General features: G+C 46.8%; 1 protein-coding gene across 3 annotated transcripts in view; it reads right to left on the bottom strand.

Annotated features, from left to right (window-relative positions):
- Window positions 1-23,304, bottom strand: part of HIPK3 (homeodomain interacting protein kinase 3) — a 161,394-nt gene that overhangs the window by 5,066 nt on the left and 133,024 nt on the right. For all 3 annotated transcript variants that reach the window (XM_075927814.1, XM_075927816.1, XM_075927817.1), the window contains exons 8-15: window positions 22,117-22,240; window positions 21,480-21,601; window positions 20,288-20,412; window positions 20,017-20,178; window positions 18,532-18,828; window positions 15,930-16,070; window positions 9,943-10,178; window positions 9,523-9,650 (exon numbers count right to left, since the gene is read on the bottom strand). In XM_075927814.1, coding sequence (XP_075783929.1) covers window positions 9,523-9,650; window positions 9,943-10,178; window positions 15,930-16,070; window positions 18,532-18,828; window positions 20,017-20,178; window positions 20,288-20,412; window positions 21,480-21,601; window positions 22,117-22,240 — 1,335 coding nt within the window. The remainder of the gene's footprint in view (window positions 1-9,522; window positions 9,651-9,942; window positions 10,179-15,929; window positions 16,071-18,531; window positions 18,829-20,016; window positions 20,179-20,287; window positions 20,413-21,479; window positions 21,602-22,116; window positions 22,241-23,304) is intronic.

Raw genomic sequence — 23,304 nt, 5'->3', positions numbered from 1 at the left:
AAGGAGGGGAGAGCTGGCCACTGGAAGCAGCACTGGATGGGGGAATCAGGGTAGGCTGGGGAGATTGGGGGGCCGGTGGAAGCAGGGCTGCCAGGGGGTGTGAGGTTGGGGGCAGAGAGCTGGCCGGGGAAGATGGGGTGGGGAGAAGAAGTGGCTGCCAGAAGGAGGGCTGGATGCGGGCAGCGGGGCTGGCCAAGGGAGATTGGGAGGAGAAGCGGCGGGGACCCGGATGCCCGGGAGGGGGTTGGGGGAAGTGGGGCTGGCCAGAGGTGCAGCAGGGGGAGCAGGGGGGAGGAATGAATCGGCCTGTGGGGAGTGGGACTGACCCGGCCATATGTAGATTTTGGGACGCTGCCCCTGCCCCCCCCCCCCCCCCACACACACACACAGAGCATGAGTTAGTCCGGCCTGGGGATTCTATTGTCCTCCCCACACACACACCCCTCGAGTAGTTGCGAACTGTCTGGCTGATAGACACACTCATGCAGCCTGAGCACATTTACCAGCCAGGCAGTTTGAAACTACAAACGGATACATCTAGTAATAATACAACTTACCTAATGAGAAAATACCAGACATGTTATATGTCTGGTATTTTCTCAGTTTGTTTTTTATGTGTTTATATTTTTGGGCTGCAAAAAGCAGTATTGGGGAAAAAAAAGGGTTCTAACTAAAGTAAAAAGTTTGGGAAAGACAGCTTTCTGTCTGTCTTACAGTCCATTTATCCAATCCATATTCCTTAACTTGCTGGCAAGAATATTGAACATTACAGGTCCTCCAAAAGTTCGTGAATGGATTTATTGGTCCCCGTGTCAAAAAGTTTGGGAACCCCTGCTATAAAGAAATATAAAGCAATAATCAAAGGGATAAACACAGAGGCTACGTCTAGACTGGCATGATTTTCCACAAATTCTTTTAACGGAAAAGTTTTCCGTTAAAAGCATTTGCGGAAAAGAGCATCTAGATTGGCACGGACGCTTTTCCGCAAAAGCACTTTTGCGCAAAAGCATCCGTAGCCAATCTAGACGCGCTTTTGCGCAAAAAAGCCCCGATTGCCATTTTCGCGATCAGGGCTTTTTTGTGCAAAACAAATCTGAGCTGTCTATACTGGCCCTTTTGCGCAAAAGCTATTGCACAAAAGGACTTTTGCCCGAACGGGAGCAGCATAGTATTTCCACAAGAAGCACTGATTTCTTACATGAGATCGTCAGTGCTCTTGCGGAAATACAAGCGGCCAGTGTAGACAGCTGGCAAGTTTTTCCACGAAAGCAGCTGCTTTTGCGGAAAAACTTGCCAGTCTAGACACAGCCAGACAGTCGAAAATCTACCTACTGAAATAATACCACTAATAGGAAGTCTGAAGGTTGTAGTAGATGTATAAACTGTACGCAAGTCAATGCAGTAGTCTTGCAAGAAAAGGACAAAATGACACACTGTTTTTGCACACCTATATCGCACAAGCAACATAGTTATTCCACTCTGCTCAGCTGTTGCTTGCACACCTAGGGAACTGCACTCACTATGGGCACCACAATAAAACAACAACTAGTGGAAACAGAAGAGAGAATTTAGAGGAGAGCAGAATAATAACGAGCAATGGTTTGTAAAATCTCTGATGCACCACTAGGTCTAGACCAGGGGTGTCCAAACTTTTTTCAAAGAGGGCCAGATTTGATGAAGTGAACATGCGTGAGGGCCGACCATTTTGCCTGACATTCTTTGAACCATTAAAATTAAATGCAAATTAACTATTTTATGCAAAGTTTATTGCAAACGGCATACTTTTCATTTCGTCACATGGATGACAAATCTAAACAGGTGTTAAATCACTCTGCCTTTCATATCTGAAGGCCAGATGAAAAAAAAAAATCCAGGAAGCTGAAATATATGTCAGGAACATTGTAAAGTACATTATATATTATTGGTAATAAAGGTTGTCTGTCAACTTTTAAGTTCAAAAAATATGAACAGGAACATAACACCAAGTATACATGTTGTGTCCAAATATATTTATAACTGATTTAGACCAACTGACATTAACTGAGATTTTACAATGTATTCATCTCAATACATATGGATTCGTTGGGGGCCATAAAAGATAGATATTGCCAAATTACCTGGGGGGCCGTATTAAACCGGAACACGGGCCACAATTGGCCCGCGGGCCGGACTTTGGACATGCCTGGTCTAGACTAATACCATTGGGGTCCCTGCAGGTGCCTGTGTGTAGTGTGAGCAGGTCTGGAAATGGGGAGAGGATTGTGGGCAGACTAGTTGAGAGGTTCAGAAGATCCATGAAACAAAAGTGCCCCAGACTGTTGGGAGCAGTAAGGATGCTGTCTCACGCACTTTCATGATACGGGAAGGCATATCTGAAGTGACCCCTCCACAGTAACAGAAGGGTGTCTGCCTTTGAGCCCTTGCTGAATGCTCTTCTAGAGCGATCCAGGGTACATTCCCTGTTCACCTACAAAGCAAAGAGGTCCCAAGATGTCATTCCCCACTGGATGAAGACCCATTCAGGACTGAACTGGGACTATCCAATTCATGAGCTGCAGAAGAGTGCCTGCTGAGACTGGCACTGGTGAGTTCTCCTCATGCTGGTAAACATGCTGCAGACAGGGTCAAGTGATGGCTGATGCACCAGTCCCAGAGGGTCACTGGATGTACACCCGGAGGAAGGAATATCATGAAAACGGATGGTATCATGCATGAGGCCATGTGGCCGAGGAGGGAACAGTCACATTTTGTCTGACATCCAGCATCTTAAGATGACCTGGTGTATGAAAGCGCCCATGGCATGTAATCTCTCAATAGGTAGGCTCTTGTTATGGTCAATTCCAAGATCGCTCCTATGATATTTATGGATACCTAAGACCTAGGGCAGGGGACCAGGGTGCAGGAGGAGGTACAGGGTTTTGGGTAGTTACCTAGGGCAGGGGATTACAGTGCAGGGGTTTGGTTGACCTAAGGCAGGAGGGGGTTGACACCTAGGGCAGGGGATTGGGATGCAGAGTCTGGGAGAGGATATGGCCTTTGGAGAGGGCAGCGTGTTTGGCATGTGAGGTAAGGGTGGGAGACAGGACTGGGGAGGCAGAGGGCTGGGGGAGGGGGTTAGGGCAAGGCTGGGGTGTCAGAGGCTGGCTCTGGCCAGGAGACTTACCTGTGAGACTCCCAGCCATCAGCCCAGCACGTTTCTCATGCAGGAGCCTGCCCTGCCCCTGCACAGGCTGCAGAGCTGGAGGGGAGCTTTGCACGCTGCCTGTTCTTGAAACAGGCAGCTCCCATTGGTCAGAAACTGGCCAATGGGATTGTGCTAGGGGCGGAGCAGCCATGAAGCACCACTCTTCTCTCCCCTGCTCAGTTTGTGAAACACAAATGTCCCAACAGCCCCTTTTCTGAGTGGTGTGTGGGGGCAGGGCAAGCAGGGGAGCCAGCTTGAGGCTCCCTGCTACATCCACAGGCCAGATCCGGTGGCTTTGCGGGCTGGATCTGGCCTGCGGAAGGTGTTTTGCCCAGGCCTGTCCTAGATGGACCTATTAGATGGGTTCATAGCTGGCTGGATAACTGGTCCTAGAGAGCAGTTTATCAATGGCTCTCAGTCACGCTGGAAGGGCATAAAAAGTGAGTTCTGAATTAGCTGTTACTCCTCATGGAATGAGGTTTATCAGCTAATTTGAGTTAAGGGGTTTATTTCGAACTCCCGTTTCACTGCCGCATGTAGACGCGGGCAGTTATTCCGGGCTAGTCAGTTTCCAAATGGCAACCACCCGGGAACATGCTAATGAAGCGCGGGATATTTAAATCCCACACTTCGTTTGCAATTTCGGTCGCCCTCATTAGCTTTCCTAGTTCGAACTAGGGGGCTAGTGTAGACGTACCCTACGTGTATCGGCAGGCAGATCCTAAATGGTACTCTGCAGCTCCCTATGAAAATCTGACCATTGTAACAAGGCACCTTTCAACAAGGGCCATAGCCATCACTCTAGACATACTATCTGCATCACTTAGTGCAGAATGGAGGGAAGTGTTGGTCGACGATTTGCTCTGATCGATTACAGATGGGAGTGGGCTCCGTTTTTCTGTTTAAAATCTAAACACTTTAATATAATTGGTAAAATCATGTTTAGCTACAGCAACCCGGTGATTTGAAATCCTGAATTAAAGAGGAATGGAAGTGAAGGACTTTCTTCCCAGGGGATTGAGCCATTCGTCCTTCCTATCTGAAGCCATCGTTTTGGGGAACTATGGCCTGGATCTCCTGGTATTCACTTGTCCCACCAGGAGTTAGGTGGTAGAAGCAAGAGCAGAAACTCCCTCACCTTGGATGGAACAAAACCAGTGATTCTCAACCCTCTGTGGGATGATAGCAAAAGAATCAAAAGCAGGTCACATCCTTTTTGCTGGAGCCATGATGGTCTAATTGATCAGGACATCAGTTGACTGAGGCCTGAGGGCTGCAAAATCTCCAGTAATCTATGCTGGGGCTCCTGAACTTCTTCAAGATGTATCTGCAGCTCAGACACTATCCTCTGCAGGTGTTCCTGATATTGCCTGAGGCAGCAGGGTACATTTGGCAATGATGGGATAATTGTTTCTTCTGGGAAAGACAATGAAATTGCTGCCAGAATCATCAGATCGCATTCACCCTTCCTCTTCCCAATACTGGGATGGGACTGGTTGGGGTTGGCCAGGAGTAGGGATGTAAAATCCCATTTAAAATGTTAACTGGTGAAGCTACATTTTTTAATCAATTAACCTGCCCATTGAATTTCATTGTGAGTAGAGGGTCACTGAAGCAGCCCCTGGCCCTTAGCATGGCAGGCCCAGCTGGTCCAGGCAGGGCCCACCACCCTATGGGGCTGCTCTGACTTGGCCAGACAGGGCCTGCCACACCGTTTCCAAGACAGGGGCTGCTCTGGCACAGCCAGGCACTGGTTAACTGGGTAGCCCAATAAGCATGCCAGTATGGCAATGATTACTGGATGAGCGATTAATAAGTTGCCCCTTTAAATTGTGAGTCAGCAGATGGCAAACAAGGCTCATGTACTGACCGTGGGTGCCTACAGTAAGGATTACAAGGGTCCCAGACGTGTCAGGGTGAGGAACCACCCAGTAGGGGAGGACCCCATGGCACTGCTCTGATTCTTGGCAAGACATGTCTGGCTGGAGGATGGAACGCAAATCTCCTACGGCGTCTTTCCCAGGCCATCCTGTGTGTGGTAAAGCAGAAACTGCTGTGGAGCTCCTGATTTGTTGACTACTAGTGGAACTGAGGTAGCCCTGGTCAGGAACTGGTCACTGAGGGCAGAGGAAGGTAGTTCTGCAACCTCAGATGAGCTTCCTCTTTTGGGGTAACTCTGTCTCTGAGTAAAGGCAGGCCAGAGGTGAGGCATGAGCGAAAGTGGCAAAGAGCAGAAGTGCATTTGGGGAGACAGGTCTCTGACTGCCCGCAGGTACAAAGTGAGCTCTTTGGGGAGCTGTGAGATCTAGTGCTTCTCTGGCTCCCTGTGGGGCAGTGATGGTTATGATCCTGACCCTGACCCAGATATGGAAGAGTGTGGCTATGAAAGTTTGTTGTGCATTTGAGATGTATGAACCGATATGAGAACCAACGCATCTGTACCTCTTTCATCACATTCACTTGCTGGAGTTTTACTTGGGCCTACATCCATAGTATCTATGTGTGAGGGCTCTCTGCCTTTGGAGAGGGGTCTTTGCCCTTGAGAGCTGGTCTGGACAAAGGAGGCTTGTGCTCAGTTCTCATGAGAGTTCCTCTTACTCTCACGAGAAGCCTTCTCCTAAGGCTTGAAAGTCGGGCTCAGTGTTGGAGCCCATGTTCGGAGGCGCGCTGCCTGTGGATGTGGCCAACACACAGGGTGACCTCCCTGTAATGCAGCTGTCTCATGGCTCTCCTCATAAGATTTTGAAGTCCTAGGTCCTGAGTTCTGGGAGCTAAGGAGTAGCAAATGCTGCCTTTAGCTGCCATGTGATCTTTGCCTAGCCAGCGGTGGCAGTGCTGGTGCTTGTCATGCACAGCAAACAAGCAGAGGCAGAAAAACAATTCCTGAAACCCGAGACTCAGGGCATGATCTCAATCTTCTGGGAGAATTCCCCCAGCGTGAGATAAAAAACGAGTAGCTACAAGCTGTACTAAGTTTAAAAGATAAAAACACCAAAAACAATGGATAATGTATTTACAGAATGAGGCAGCTGAGGAAGACGCTACAGACACAGAAGATTCTTACTCAATTCATGCTGCACCAAGAAGAAACTGGAGAGGCATCAATCCAGACCACCCTTTACCTTTAGTGCAGAGCACAAGGAGAACTGTCCATGTGCAGACAAATGGGCACAGCTCACTAACTATCTCATGTGTACGGTGCACATGCATACCACGCGTGCAATATCGCACATCTTAAAGAACAACATACCTCGTGTGGAATACACACAGGGACCATCGCTCAAAGAGCAAGTCTCTCTCATTTTCAGCCATGCTCACTATATAAAAGGAGGCAGGGCTGTCTCTACACATACACAAATTACACGAGTGCGTAGGGCACCTGAAAAGTTGGGGCACCACCAGGACAGCAGTTAAGAGCAGGACGGCTCCTGCATGTGCATGTATGGGAGCTGACCTACTCCTGCTGTCTCGGCGCTGCCTCAAATTAGGGGAAGTCTTGGAAACATGTGCCCTGTGGGGTGGGGATGCTACCTGAGGGTATGTCTACACTACAAAGTTAGTTCGAACTAACGGACGTTAGTTCGAACTAACTTTCATAGGCACTACACTAGCGCTCCGTTAGTTCGAATTTAATTCGAACTAATGGAGCACTTAGTTCGAACTAGGTAATCCTCATTCCACGAGGATTAAGCCTAGTTCGAATTTACTAGTTCGAATTAAGGGCTGTGTAGACCCTTAATTCGAACTAGTGGGAGGCTAGCCCTCCCCAGCTTTCCCTGGTGGCCACTCTGGCCAACACCAGGGAAACTCTATGCCCCCCTCCCGGCCCCTGACCCCTTAAAGGTGCACGGGCTGGCTACGGTGCCCGTGCCAGGTGCAAGCCTGCCAGCACCCAGCCAGCAGACCCTGCACCTGGCACAGATCGAGCCACCCACCCGATGCCCCCCAGCCCTCCCCCTCTTCCCGGGACCAGGCTGGCGGCTCCCGGGAGCTTGCCTGGGACTGCAAGAGGTGGGCACCCGCCTGGGCTAGTGCGGAGATCGTGGACCTTGTCCACAATCTCCGCACTAGGCACAGGAAAGTGGCCGGCTTGGGCAGGAGAGCTGCCAGCCTGGCCACTCAGGAGCAGGTGTGCATGAAAATCAAGGGGGTCTACTGAGACCCCCGACCCTGAGCCCTGAGCTTACAATGGCCGTCCTGGGTCAGACCAAAGGTCCATCTAGCCCAGTAGCCTGTCTGCCAACAGCGGCCAACCCTAGGGACCCTGGAGGGGATGGACCGAAGACAGTGACCAAGCCATTTGTCTCGTGCCATCCCTCTCCAGCCTTCCACAAACCCTGGGCAGGGACACCACTCTTACCCCCTGGCAAATAGCACTCCATGGACCCAACCTCCATGACTTTCTCTCACTTCTCTTTAAACTCTGTTCTAGTTGTAGCCTTCACAGCCTCCTGCAGCAAGGAGTTCCACAGGCTGACTCTTTGCTTTGTGAAGAACAACTTTCTGTTACTAGTTTGAAGCCTGCTACCTATTCCTTTCCTTTGGTGTCCTCTAGTCCTTCTTTATGGGAACTAATGAAGAACTTTTCTGGATGCACCCTCTCCACCCAACTCCTGCTTTTAGAGACCTCTATCCTGTCCCCCCTCCGTCTCCTCTTTTCTAAGCTGAAAAGTCCCAGTCTCTTTAGCCTCTCTTCATCTGGAACCTGTTCCCAACACCTGATCATTTTAGTTGCCCTCCCCTCTCCCAGCCTCTCTCTTCCCCTCTCTCATCTCCTTTTCCCAGTCTCCGCCAGTTTTGTTCAATAAAGACAGATTCCATTTTGGAAGACACATTATCTTTAGTTTGTACATCAAGAAGAGGGGCTAGGGAAGGGTAAGTGGAAGGAGGTGAGGGAGGAATGGGGCACGAGCCCCCGATGGGGAGGACTGGGCTGGCTCTGTGGGCTTCTGGGGGTGGAACCTCTCCTGCAGCCCCCCGATTGTTCCCTCTCCCCAGATGGCAGCCTGCGGCAAGTGCAGCCGGGCTGATGGCCGAGTGCTGTGATGTGCCCAGTGTGGGTACTCCGGGCACTCCAAGCCAGGACTGCTTTGCAAGCGGGGCACCCCTGAGAACTGTCTGTCCGGGGTGGGGGTCGGGACCCTTTAAGCGCAGCCCTCGGCTAGCCTGAGACAGCATCTCCATGCTCTAAGTCCTCCTCTGATGCCCTGCCGGCACTGCTTCCGGCCATCCTTAAGCCTGGTTCAGGGTCCACTTAATGTGGACATGCTAGTTCGAATTAGTGAAACGCTAATTCGAACTAGTTTTTTAGTCTAGATCCGTTAGTTCGAATTAGCTTAGTTCGAATTAACTAATTCGAACTAAGTTAGTTCGAATTAACGTTGTGGTGTAGACGTACCCTGATTGTCTCCACAGGTCGCCTGAGCCTCCACAGCAGCCAGGTGAGGCATTTATAACTCTCTCTCGGCTTGACTCCCCCAGGTAACATTCCATGGGGAGAGCACAGGAGGCCGTGGGCTAGGGGGCAGGAACAAGTTATACATGTAGCGCTGGAGGGGAAGGGTTGTGTAGGGTCCCATAAATTCTAAGGATGACCCTGCAAGGGAGGGAGTGAATCACAGCTGGGTGCATCAGCTCTACTATATTCTGGGTTTCCCCTTAACTCAAAGCATTTGCAGCTAGACCAACAGTTGTTCTGTGCCACTGGTGAAGCACAAAATAGGTAGAACAAGACTGAAAATAGGGCCCCACATTTTTAACTCCACGGTACACATATTTCACTATTTGGAAGAAGGAAAAGTGGTCAAGTGTACATGATATGGTTGCCAACCATCTAGGATGGGCCTGGAGTCTCCCAGAATTGGCATCCATCTCCCAGTGACTACTGAAAGCAACCAAGGACATTTTAATATGATATTTTAAGAAAATGACATGATGTCATGTTGGAAAAAAAAATCTCCTGGAACAGCTTCAGTGAGGAACTGGCAGCCCTAATATATGATTTTGTCTCAGGCTTTCTACTAAACCTAATTAATTTTTCCGGTTCTGTTTTTCCATCATCTTTCCAAACATGGTTGCTAATTTAAGGACAAGGTGGAGGATATTTCTGACTTGCAGAATAAGCTATAAAAGACCATTTTCATGCTGTCAGCAGCTTTATTGCAGATATCAGGCATATACTTTTACTGACTTGGGGCCTCATTTCTCAAATGTGTATAGGAGCCACAACTCCCATTTAGTGCAGTATGGTGGACATCCATCACTTTTGAAAATCAGGCCCTAGAACCTTAAGACAGTAAAAGAGGTTTGACTTTTGAGCTGTAAACGAGCACACGTACCTGGCTGAAATGTACAGGTTGCTGATGGAATGCGGATGTCATTTTTTGCTGACGGTTACCCATAGCAGGCAGCTGGTTTATTTTTCCAGGGACAGATCGTCCTTTTATCAGTGGCTGGCATGCATCATCTGGCAAGATTTAACCGGGGCATAGTTTAGACAATTAAAATCAAATACTAGTACCATGGCAAAACTTCAATTATTTCAACTAGAAATAGCTGCAAAATAGTAAACCAAGACACTTACAAAATATTTTAAAAATAATTTATTATTAAGATTTAATAATTTAGGTATAATACATGCTGAAATAAAAGAGGGAAGTAGCTTAAATCTGATGTTTGGTGCATATTCTATCCAATAGACTCCTCAAATTCTGATTTACGCATTATTATAAAAGAGAAGATCAATGACAATAGTTTACCTGTATTTGCCATGTGCTCATCTACATTTAATCTGTTTTCTACTCTCATTGGTGGCACCACAACAGCGCAGACCACAGGTTTGGTTTCAGGGTTAACTGAGTTTCTGGTTTCTGTATTTTGATTGTGGTTGTCTTCAAAACTGCTTTCTACAAATGGACTGCCATGTCCTGAGGAGTCTGAAGTTGGGGAACCATCCACAGTATCACAATCACTCTCTTGTTCATCATCTGACATGCTATTAAAAATACAGAGTTATAAGAAGTGTGTTCTGCCATTAGCATTCTTGTAATGTAAGACATAAAACATTTACCTAAAATGTTTTTTTTTTAACAAAATGCAGGGAAAAATACATGTGAGTTCTGTTAATTGTCTAAAGTTAAAACTGCTCAAGATGGGAATTGAAATGGAAGTTAAAAGTCTAAACTCATCTTTCAGCCTTAACATTGCGAGCATGAAGCGGCAGTTACTTTGTTAAAAGAAAGAGGCAAGGATTATGAGGAGTTGCACATAACCTTGCTCTAATAAATCCCTTAAATCTATACTTAGTTTTAAATTGTATTCCCAACACATACATGCATGCTAATTGCCTCATTTTCTTCCTAATTTAAAGACTAAAAGCCTCCCCATGGTGATCATGCCATAAGCAGAGGAGGAACTACTTTATAAAGAAAAGAAAATGTGCTTCTAAAAACAAGCCACAGGCCTAGAAAGACTGCGCAATTGTCTCCTTCCCCACAGAGACGCACAGTTACAGGAGAGAAGCCAGGAGAACACTCCTACCAACAGTAGCTAGTTATTGTTGGATCAACCAATTGAGGGGAACAATACTGAAATAGATTACATAGACAGGCACTGCCTCATTTTACAGAGAGTGTGGCCAGCCATGTAGGTATGACAGATTATTTTGACAATATTTAGGTTACGAAGCAAAGCACAGCCCCATTCTCAACTATAGTCTGTAGAACATTTGCTGGTGGGACGTAGCATATATGCTGAACACCTGATGCATGGCTCTTTTTAAAAAAGGTTCATCTTGAAAGTAGCTGGCAATGAGCGGTGGTGGAGGTGCCACTCTCTATAGAGACATCTACTGCTTACTGAAACCAAAATGCATGTGCGAGCATGAAACAAGGTAGGGAAGCCTGTTGATGCCAATCAGAGAAGAACCATCAAGACTCAGGAGCAGCTAAGCAAAACCACAGCAAAACCATGGAGCCAAAGCCAGGTACTTCATGCAGCGTAGGGGAGATCAAGCAGTGAGGCACTGGGGACAGGAAACTCATTTCATTTTAAATGTAAATTGTAAATGTAAAAATTCACACAATTATTTATGCTGCAGTGGTGCTTAGCATCCCCACCTGCATGTGGGGCACTGTGCCAACACATGGTAGAAAACATTATCTGCCCCCCCAAAGAGCTGTACAATCTAAATAAGTGGTAAGGGATTGTGAGTAAGCTCATCTATAGCACCCATCTGTGTGGTAGCTGGATGTGTTCATCATTGAGAGATGGGCACGAGTTCATTTATTTTTAAGAATTCATCTAGGAAAACTTGAGAACTCTGATTTGCTGAGTAAGGCGCTGATCTGGCAAAGCTCTTACATACAAGCTTAACAACAAGCAATTCTGAACCTTAATTATTTTCCCTTGTCTATGCACATTATGATCCTTTTATTCATTACATGGTTACTCCCCCCACAACACATAATGTGCCCATGGCTCAGTCACTGCATAGGACGGAGCATTTTCCATGAGCACGTCAGAGTTGGATAGTGAATGAGGCGCTGCTGTTTGCTGTGGAAGTCAGAAGGTGTATATAAATGGAGTGAGGTGTGAGATAAGGCAGGGGACTTCAGGCAGAGAAAGAATGGTCTCATGGTTAAGGCTGTTGAACCCTAGCCTGGAAAAAAAAGACATTTCTCTTTTGCCATAACCAGTGCTCTTTGAGATGTGTTGCTGATGTCCATTCCATAGCAGGTGCGTATGCTTGCCACATGCAGCAGTGCCAGAAGTTTCTCCCTCAGTAGTATCTGTTGGGGACAGTCCTAATGCTCTCTGGACTAGCACACACAAGCTAGGGTGTAAGGGGCACTGCCAGCTCTCCCCATCCTTAGTGCCTTCTTGCCAGAAACTCTGACAGTGGGGAAGAAAGGAGGCATGGAATGGACATGAGCAACACATCTTAAAGAGCACCGATTATGGCAAAAGAGAAATGTCTTTTTTTTCCAGGCTAGGGTTCAACAGCCTTAACCATGAGACCATTCTCGAAGAGCACCGGTTACGGAAAAAGGGAACTCTTTTCTTCTTCGAGTGCTTGCTTGTGTCCACTCCATATTAGGTAACCCCCACACAGTACCAACTGAGGCAGGGAAGAGTTCACAGACGTGTAGATTGTAATACTGCTTTGCCAAACCATCGTCAGCTCTGGCCTGCTGAGTGATGGGATATATCACCTTGAAGGTGTGATCTGAAGACCACATTGCAGCTTTTCAGATGTCCTGGATGGGAATGAACAGCAGGAAGGCTGTCAAGGATGCCTGAGCTGTGGTTGAATGGGCCTTCACAATTGGCAGTGGTGGGACCTGTGCCAGTGTGTGGCAGGTCCTGATACAAGTGGTGATCCAGTTGGAAATGTTCTGCAAGGACACCAGCAAACCCTTCATCCTGTCCACTGTTGCAATGAAGAATTGGGTTCATTGGCACAAGGGTTTGGCCACGTTTGATATCCAAGGCTTGCAGCCTCTTTTCCTCTAGCAGCATGCAGCTCGGACAAAACAGTGGGAGGAAGATGTCCTGGTTCACACAGAAGGAAGACACAACCTTTAGCAGCAAGACCAGATGGGGACACAGTTGAACTTTGTTCTTGTAGAACACTGTATACGTATGGCTGGTGTCAAAACTTTAAGTGCCAATACTTATCTCACCGATGTTAGCACCACAAGAAAAGTGACCTTTCATGACAGGTGGTAAAGGAAGCAGGAGCCCATAAACTCAAGAGGCAGCCCCATGAGTCTCTTAAGAGCCACATTAAATTCCCACTGTGGGACAGGAGCCAGGCTGGCAGAAGTCTCTCAAGGCTCCTCAGGAATGGGACAGAGGTGTTGTGCAAAATCACTGTTTGACCTTGAACTGGTGGGTGGAAAGCAGAGAAGGCTGCAAGATGCACTCTGCTGGAAGAGAGGGCCACGTTCCAAGTTCTGAAGATGAAGTAAGTAATCGAAGGAGGATTGTAAGGAGGAGCGCGATGGAGAGACACGATTCCAGTGGGAGAACCTTGTCCACTTTACCGGGTAGGTTTCTCTTGTGGAAAGCTTCCTGCTTTCCAAGAGGATTTGCTAGACCTCTGTAGAGCAGGCCTGCTCCTCTGAGGCTATGTCTACACTGCAGGCTTCTTGCATTGTCAGTGCCCATTGTTCAGGGACTGGAGAAGGCTTTGCTGAGCCTGTCTCCCAATTTCCAAGGTGTGATGGCACCATGTGGGAGAGCACTGGAACGATATCCCCTATGATAGGGAACAGAGTCGCTGAGGTGGGAACACCTGGGAAGGTCCCCAGGCCAGTTTACCCTTGGACTGGGGTACTGCCTGAGCCAACATGGGTGGTCCAAGCAGTGTTAGGAATTCCTGCCCTGCCTGCAGTGTCTCACAAGCCCATGGGACATTTAAATGATGGGAGTCCCTCTTCACTAACCACTGTGGCAAATGTGGCACAGGATGGGCTAGCCTGCTTGACTTAAGCTGGGACCCAACTCCCAGATGGAGGTGCCAAGCTGCTCGTCATAGGTCTCAGCTCTCCTCCAGCCCTCTCTTTTCCCTCACTGGAAGTAGGAAATCTTCTCCTCATGAACCTCTTCAGCTTCTTGGCCAGAGCCTTGGGTCGGTGCCAGCTTGTAGACAGCACCCGAGGGGTACGCCACATGATGCAGAGGTTGGACTTCCGCTCCGGCGCTGGTGTTAGGACTGACTCCATCAGGAGAGCCCTAAGATAGATGTCTCTCTTTTTTCATCTCAGGCTTGGATGATTTACAAATGCTGCACTTGTTGCTTATGTATTCCTTGCCCAAACACCTCAGATAACTACTGTGCAGGGCACTGGTAGGCATAGGATGCTTACAGCCTGGGGATCGGGGCATGCCCTGTCTCTAGGCTGAGTCATGGTTAGGGAGAACTGACAACCACGCACTAACACATTGGTGAATAATTGTTTTTCAAGGAAACTTTGTAACCCAGAGCAAAGCAAAAAGGCTTGCTGAAGCAGCAGGCATTCCAGCACTGCTACTGTTGGCAAGTGAGAGTGGGGTGGGAGAGAGCCTGCAGCGTCCCTTATCCCACTGCTCCATGTGCACACCACTCCAGAGGGCACCAGAGCTAGTACCCTATGGATATCACTGAGGAAAAAGCTTCCAGCGCCAATATATATAGCATGCGTGGAATGAACATGAGTAAGCACTTGAAGAGGAACTGGATTCTCTCTCTGCCTCTGCCACATATTTCCTACACAAGGATGGGCAAGTCACTTAAGCCAAACTTTTCAAAGGTGATCTTGGATTGCGTGTTTCTAGTTTTCTGGGTACCTGGCTGGAGATCCTGGGTCTGATTTGCAGAACTGCTGAGCACTCGCAGCTGCTGCTAAATCAACACAAATTGTGCTTTGAACATATAAAGTGCTGTAAAATGCTAAGTACTTGAAAAAGTCAGGACGTAGATGTCACTTCAGGCACCCAAAGTCAGTAGAAACTTTCGATCTTGTATGCCATCTTATCTCATAGGGATGATATGAAGATAAACTAATGTTTGTGAAACATTCAGCTGCTATCGCGATGAGTGTTACAGAAACTGCCATGAAGAAATTAATAATTCTGTCTTCAGAGAAGGGTTTAAAAAATGTGATGTAAGTATGTCATGGGGCCAAACACTGAACAACAAGAAAATAAAACTATGTGCTCACTAACTGAGCAACATCCATTCTGTGCACTTAATGAGGCATGCACTATGGAGAAAATAGTATGTGATCATAGAAACCTAGAACACTAGAACTGGAAAGGACTTCAAGAGGTCATCAAGTTCAGTCTCCTGTCCTCACAGCAGGACCAAGCACCGTCTAGATCATCCCTGACAGGTCTCTATCTAACCTCCTCTTAAATATCTCCAGTGATGGAGATTCTACAACCTCCCTAGGCAATTTATTCCAGTGTTTAACCACCCTGACAGGCAGGAAGTTTTTCCTGATGTCCAACCTAAACCTCCCTTGCTGCAATTTAAGCCCATGGCTTCTTGTCCTAAATTTGAGGGTCCTTTTGGTCCTCAGAGGCCAAAGAGAACAATTTTTCTCCCTCCTCCTTATAACACCCTTTTACTTCAAATCCTATTTGAAAACCGCTATCATGTCCCCTCTCAGTCTTCTTTTTTCCAAACTAAACAAGCACAATTCTTTCAGTCTTCCTTCACAGGTTATGTTTTCTAGACCTTTGATCATTTTTGTTGCTCTTCTCTGGACCTTCTCCAATTTCTCCACATCTTTCTTGAGTTCCCAGAACTGGTCACAATACTACAATTGAGGCCTATCATGTAATTAAGGACTCTATTATAAAGGATGTGCATAAAGGTCTGTGTATTAAGGTTACTTAATTCCGGCATTTCCCAACTTTTTTGAGTCCAACTTTGAAATCAACATTCTTCTAATTGAGTTATGTGTGTTTAATTTTGAGGTTTTTTTTTACATGATATATACATTACTTCCATTCAGTTCAACACTATGAAGCCATTCAATAAGATGAACTCCATTTATAAGGAACAATTAATAAACTAGCTATAATGCATAAATATATATCATTAACAAGCATATACATCTCTTAGAATAATGTAATTTTTTTTCAAAATCTAAATTACCCTGTGAAAGAGAGAAATCAGACAAAGCAAAATACAATAAACTAAAAATGTCAGAAGTTTCACTAAAAGCAGGCTCCTGGAGTACACATAACTTTTTACCTGTTGGGTCTCTTGCAAGGAGATGGACTAGACTGGCCAGAGGAACTGGTGCTCAAAGTGCTGTCAGGGCTGCTTAATGAACACACTTGGTCAATATTCATAGTGCTCTGGCAAGCTTCACAATCTAGGTTACCTTTACATCTGAAACAAAGGAAAATATTAACACAAAAATACATACTGCCTGTCATTTGGCATGGCATTCATTCCTTCTACACAGCTAACCTTAAAAGTAATACAGACATAGGTTTTGCACTGGAATGGGGCCTACTACCTGAAACATAAAAAAGAAATTATTCTTATTCCTGTTGAGCATTCGCCTCATAGATAATTTAATTTTTTGAGGATAATTTAATTTAATTTTTTGGAAATTTTAACCATAATTCTTAAACGCTGAAAGTTAAAGTAAGGCTCCTGAATCCATATTTAGACACTTACGTAAAAAGTTCAAAAAATTACAAAGTTCAGAATTTGTGAACACCCACAATGTCCTGCAGATACACAACACATTTGAAAAATCAGGTTATTTTTATTTTGGTGCCTAAATATGAATTATGAACTTTAGGCACTCAAAGTAAAACATTTTTGCCATAGCCCAGACCAAATCTTGCAGTTTTTACTCAAGTGAATCTTCTGCTAGCTTCATTGGGAATTTTGTTTTATGAAGGACTGTAGACTATGGGCCTGTGTAATTTATAAAAAACAACAACAAAAACAACTCTGTTCCATCTCTGCCATAGAAGTAGCTGATTCTTCTCTCATTCTCCACAATACGCAATGAAAATGAAATATGGCATAAGTAGGCAATGTGTGGATGCAAGCATGAAAGAGATGTTTAAAGCAGTCCAGGGTATTTAGACACACATCTTCTGTTAGAACCAGTTTAAGCTGAGTGGCACCCTGAACTGTTGAGAAACATGAACTAAATGTGTATGTGCATAGAAATAGACCCACAGAAAATTCAATTTTCTGTACGCTGCCACTGGGCTTGGCACGATTAGATTTAATCAGATAGATGCTGGTAAATATTGGTTTCAGCTGACACTGAAATCAACAACCACAACAACTATACACTGGTAACTAAGGATGGAAGTCCAGCCTCCCATCTGTACCATGCACCTGCAGGAATCAGAGTCCTATGCAACCTGCCTTTGTAAAAGTGAGTGGGGCCAGGACAACAGACTTGCAGAGGGCTTCTTGGACACTCATGGCTCTGGCCATTCCTCATGTGAGGAATGTTATAGACATCATGGATCAGAGCAAAGACCTTCTCCCCCAGCCAGGCTTGCTAGCAGAATGGGCCCCTGGTCATGAGGGAGGTCACCCTGTGGCTGCATAGCTCTGTTCCCGGGTAGGAGCCATTCAGTAACAGGGTGGCCTCCCCTGCAGCCATGTATTCATCATTCTGTTCCTGATCCTTGCTGGCGGTTTCTGCTCTGACCCAACAGGGCCACTGACTTCCCCTGACCAAATGACTGCAGGAATCTGGTATTGCCAGCCTTGCAATTGTAACAGGGTGGCATTCCCTAAGCCAGTCTCATCGTCCTCCATGCAGTACTGGATGGGGGCGGTCTCTGCTCTGCTGGGCCAAGACTGCAGCCTCCATGCACCTTGTACCAGAATGACTTCAGCCCCTCAGCCACGCAGAGTGCCTTGCACAGCCTCACTCTCAGTGTGGCACTAACCCAACTCTGTCCCCCTTTAACTTCCTGCTACTGTAAAAATACAAATAGTTAAACAATTGGGGGCTGGGGAGGGGAGAAATCTATATTAATTGTCAAAACTGCAAACAAAAATATTGTCAAGTTTCCCTACCATTACCAAAAATAAATGGTGGCATGTGCACGCGCACGCACACACACACACACCCTTATTTGCACTTAATGTACATATGGAAATGAGTTTTTTGTGTGCTGAATCTATGGTTTGTGTGCACAAGGAATGTGCAAAAAATGAACAATTAATGTTATATAAACTGTATACATACTACATTCATATTTTCAATATAGGTCCCTAATTTTTTTATCTTCTATTTGTCTGTTTACGAGTTTCACATTCACAGCCTCATGTTTAAGGAAAAGCACCTAATTCACAGCTATAAGGTGTGTAAATGCATTAAAATAAAATTACATATTTTCTCTGATTGACAGTAATTTAATATGGAATAATTTATAATCATCTTAGGATGACATTTCTATTACCTATACTTAATATCCAATTTCATACACAGACTCATGTCATGCTACAGAACAGTGCAAGCCAATATTAATAAAAAAAAATCAATGAACATGCTATACCGACGAGCAGCTAATTTTCTAACTTTAACAAATTTATCTACCATTATAAAGAATAAACTTTCAGTCTTTAGTTGTAAAGTTGTAAAGCTTGCATAGCACTGCTAAACAGGATTTTACAAGTAGCCCTTCATCTCCAAAAGAAGTTGCCTCTTCTACCAAAATTCAGTTGGAAACATATTTGACAGCCACTGTGTCTAAAATCAAATACTGCCTACCTGCTGTACTTGAACTAGTAGATGTTGTAATCACTGCACATTTCTTAGTATGGTAACAGTTGAATATACCTAGACATATTTATAAACTCTTACTTTTTTAGTGAATGCCTTTGTCCTGCGTCGTCTTCATCTGTGTCACTACTGATGGTGATCACGCTGACTGCAGGACTTGGGGACTCTGCAATGACGATAGCCTGGCGCTGTTTGTTTGAAACAGATGAATCAAGATCCTGCCTGACAGATGTTTTGCAACAATTCCTTTGCTGTCCTCCTGAATTATGATTGTCCTGTGCTTCTATACAATTTACTCTCCTGACAGCCTTCAGATTAATTATCTTTGGAGATATAAATGCTGAATTTTGGATATTGGTATTTTGTAACACATTACTCCTGTGAAGAAGATATCTCATTAGACATTTAGTAGAATCTATGTAACATCCTCCCCACAACTTAAAAAGCCAAGTAGACAAAATCATCATTTTTATACATCCAAGAATAAAATTAAAGAGTAAAACCTAAGCCAGGGAAGATACAGCTAAATACATTGCATAGGTGGTATTCCTTAACAATAATGGCAAATCTTCCAGTTATGTACTGCAAATAGCAAGCAGGGCTGTTCTGGATGCTGCACCATAAGATCCAAGGCTGGGTTTACCAACAAACGTAATTCAACATGCTAAAAGTATCATTCTTTCATAAAGGAAAGAAGGAATGAAAACATGCTAGCTTGGCACAGCAGACATTTTAGTCTTGATTCACTGGAAAGATTCTCACTGACACCAATGCACTTTGGATGACATCTGGCTTTACCAAACACTAGAAAAGGAGTCCAGTAGTATAACCACTATCATACTTGTTCTTCATAGCCTTGGTTCTGTGGTACTAGAATAGCTCAGACCTTTGCAAACCACTTTTGTAGTGATGGAGCACATATTCTCCAGTGAGCAGCTAACGTGTTTCTCGCTGCCAGCAAAAGAAAGACTACTCTTAATACTAGTCTAGTCATATTGCAACCACTATTACATAATTTCTCTTTATGATTAATTCTTTGAACCTGATGAGTTCTCATGCACACAGGTTCAGGAGCATTTAATTAGGATGGTCTCAATACACTTGTCAAAGGCCATTTAAGCACATACATTTACAAAGCTGCTACTATCACAGGCAGAGACTAGATCGAAAGTAAAAAAGTCGATTTTCATTTCATGTCTCATCATATTTCCAAAATATCTCAAAGAAACTAACAAGGTAGCTAGCCAGGTGTTTATTTTTAATAAGGGGCAACTGGACAGTTTGAGTACAGTAATGACCAGGGCTTGCCGAACCGCGGCGAGCCCTGCTCGCCAGCCGTGCTGTCCAGAGATCTGCGCATGTGCAGATCATTCTACACATGCGCAGATCACCCAAACCCAGCTCTTCCGGGTTGCAATCTACTCTCCATGGGCGAGTAGATTGTATTATTTGTCGAGCCCTGGTAACGACTGCAGTGAGCATGCATTAGTCCCTCTTTCCCACTGTACAAAAGACTGAAAAGCTATAATCTCAACATCTATCCTAAATGAAAGACATTTTACCAACCTGTTCTGGCACAGTTTATTTCTCTTGGTAGCTGCAGGCTGTGGCCAGACTACATGTGCAATGCCCACACTAATCGGCTGAGTGGCAGACAAAGTTATTTGATTGGTTAAGAGAGGCTGTGGCATCACTGTATTGTAATGGCTGCCATGAGGAATCATTTTCCTAAGGAGAGAATAGGAGAGTCACTACATGTAAACACTTCAATGCAGATGCATATTCTCTGTTATACAGACGTCCTACAAAAACATTATACAAAATGTTTTGGACCTACCCCCAGTCTCCAAATCTCTGTGGACCAGCCACAGCATCAGAGGCTAGTGTTGAAGTAGGAGCCACCACAGGTGTTACTTGTTGCCAAGCAGGAACCAATATTTGCTGAGTTCGATTAGACCATGGCTGTTGTGAGGAAACCCAGATTTCAATTAAGTAGCAAAGAGCCAGTATTTATAACAGCTGTTCAGAACTCAGCATAAATACAAAAACGTTATCTAAATGGACTACTTCAAGGCAGGGTTGGGGTGCCTTTCTTCCATCAGAGGCTACTGGCCCATAGAAAATAAATCAGTCAGAGGCCACACATAGCTCCATGGGGGTGGGAGGAATGATGTAGAAGTTTGGGGCTTCCTTGAGGCTCTGAAGTGGGGCCAGAAAAGAGGGGTTCAAGTGTGGGAGGATGCTCCAGGCTGGGATAGACAGTTTGGATGCAGGAGGGGGCAAAGGCTCTGGGTGGGGCTAGGGATGAGACAGGAGTCTGGGAAGCAGAAGGAGGTTAGGGGTGTGGGCCCTGGAAGGTAGTTTCAGTGCAGGAGGAGGCTCAGGGGTGGGGGCGTGGGTAGGGATGCAGGGTCTGAGAGGGAGTTACGGTGCAGGGTAGGGTTCCAACCTAGGGCAGGAAGTTGGTGGGGGCAATATTGAATTCAAGGTGTGGGCTCCACCTGGGTGGTGGTTACGTCAACCCCCCTTTCCCCCTCTTCCCTCCCCCGCACCGTTCGGCAGCACAGCAGACCTATGGTAGGCTCTGTGCCTGCCCTGACTCTGTGCTGCTCCCCAAAGCCAGTGCCATATCTGCCCCCCAGATGAAGGGACCAGGCAACTCTGTGAGGTGCATGCTGCTTGCGCCCACAAGCCCTGTCCCTGAAGCTCCCACTGTACATGGCTCCTCGCCAAAGGGAGCTGCAGAACTGGCACTGGGGGTGGGGCAGCTCACGGAGCTTCCCTGATCACTGCTCTGCCTAGGGGTGGCAGGGACGTGCTGGCAAGCTAGTCCGCGCCTCAGAGAACAAGGGGGAGGCACAACACTCAGGGCTTCCCACCTGTTGCACAGGGACTTGCTATGGGCCAGGTGAAACGAAGCAGCAAGGAGGATCAGGTCCCTGCGCTGCAGATCCCCCACATCAAACAATCTTTAGAAATGCACATTTGTAATAGCCATTTCAAACACACATACATTCAGCTATACCAACCTGAGAAAAGATTCCTGCTCGGATCTGTAGTGGCTGTATGGCAGGGGCTTGTGTCACCAATGGAACCGTATTATCTATCCTCAGTGAGTAACCAGTAGGCTTACAATGGTTTGTAGGAATTCCTATGGGAAAGAGGAAGAACAAATGAATCATACCCGCTTTAAACCAAAGACGAGGATATAACTTGAGCAAAATGCAAACACTGATGAGATTTTTTTAAACAGACAGCTCATTTTTCATGCTATGTCTATATCACTGATGTAGACCTGCCAGTGAATGGGATAGGAATGGGGGAGCAGGATTTGAGCAAGAGGTGGGGTATAGGAGGGGGTGAGAGTGTGAGGTTTGTGTGGGAGGTAGGGTGCAGGAGCAGGCTGGGAGTAGGGTGTCTGGTCAGAGGGGTAGAGGCAGGAGGATGGGAGGGTGCACCAGCAGGCTGAGGGCCGGGTGTCTGGCCAGGGAAGAGGGTGAAAGAGTGGGCTGGGAGTAGTTCAAATAGTTCAAATCTGGGGAGCTTTTTATAGCAGAATTGTAAATTTCTCAGAAAACATTTATTGGAAAATTATCATTAAACTACTCCAATAATATCTGCTGCTTCTCAAAATTCAGAAACTGAAACTATTTCAGTTAATCCTACCTTGGATGGGTGGGGGGCATATAATCAGTGCCTGTTGAAAAGCATCATTACAACCAAACTGAGCAGTTCCTGCCTGCAGTGGTATTCCATGATGTAAAACTGAATGGGCAGATGCAGTTAATGCCTGAAACAGGAAATACAGCATGGATGACCACATTAGATGAATGTATATTTTATTACTCTCTCTCCCACACACACCCTTCCCCCGCATATCAATATTAAAAACAAAATTTCTTGCGGGATGACAGAGGGACGTCATAACATCGCTTTGTGTCCCGCCTGCCTCCTCCCTCTTTCTGCCCCTCCCCCCTGCCTCAGCTCGAGCCTGACCTCGCTGCTCCCTCTTGCCACGTGGAATTGCTATTTCAAACCAAGACCCGACTCCCCTTCCACCACCTCCACCCCATAGGGCTTTCAATGCCAAGAAACGTGGCAAAGTAGCCGGCAGACCCCACATCACAGCCGTGACAGACTAGGAGCAGGGAGTGGGGTACTGTGCTTGGGACAGCAGCCGGGGACAGGTGCTAGGAGCAGGGCTCCCAGCCGGGCTTATGTGCCAGCAGCGGGCTCTTGGGGGCTCCCCCAACACCAGGCTCCTGGGAAGCCAGAGCGCAGTGCCTGACTGCCCAGAGTCCAGTTGTCCCCTCGGAAACTCACCCCCTGCCCAGCGGCTGCACTTACCGCGGCTGCCAGAGCACCCCTGAGCCACCCAGGGGAGCCGCCACACCGACTTGTCTGCTCCTTCCCTTCCACTCTCCTTGGGCAGATGGGAGGCCCTGGGCTCTGCAGGCAGGGCTGGGGCGGTGGCAGCACAGGTGGGACTGCACGGGGGAGAGTCGGGACAGCGCCCCCCATGCTGCTGCTTTCCCCCACCTCAACAGGCTGCAGCACCCCGGAGCCCCACGTGCACACGGCACTACCTGTGCCGCACTGCGCCCCACGCGGGGCAGGCAGGCAGCCCTGCACCTCCCTGGCTGCCAGGGTTAGAGCCGGGCCTGGCATGCACTGCAGCTGGGGGGAGAGGTTAGGGCAGCTGGGGGGAGAGGTTTGGGGGGCAGAGAGAAAAAGCCCGGGCTGGCGGGGGGAGGGAGACGGGACCCAGGCAGGGGGGGGGGGGGGGGAAGAGAGAGAGAAAGGGCCCAGGCTGTGTGGGGGGGGGGCGGGGGAAGTGAGGGAGAAGGAAGCCCA

This window comes from Pelodiscus sinensis, chromosome 4, assembly GCF_049634645.1.
Source record: "Pelodiscus sinensis isolate JC-2024 chromosome 4, ASM4963464v1, whole genome shotgun sequence".
Lineage (NCBI taxonomy): Eukaryota > Metazoa > Chordata > Testudines > Trionychidae > Pelodiscus > Pelodiscus sinensis.
This window is presented reverse-complemented; position numbering and strand designations above follow the sequence as displayed.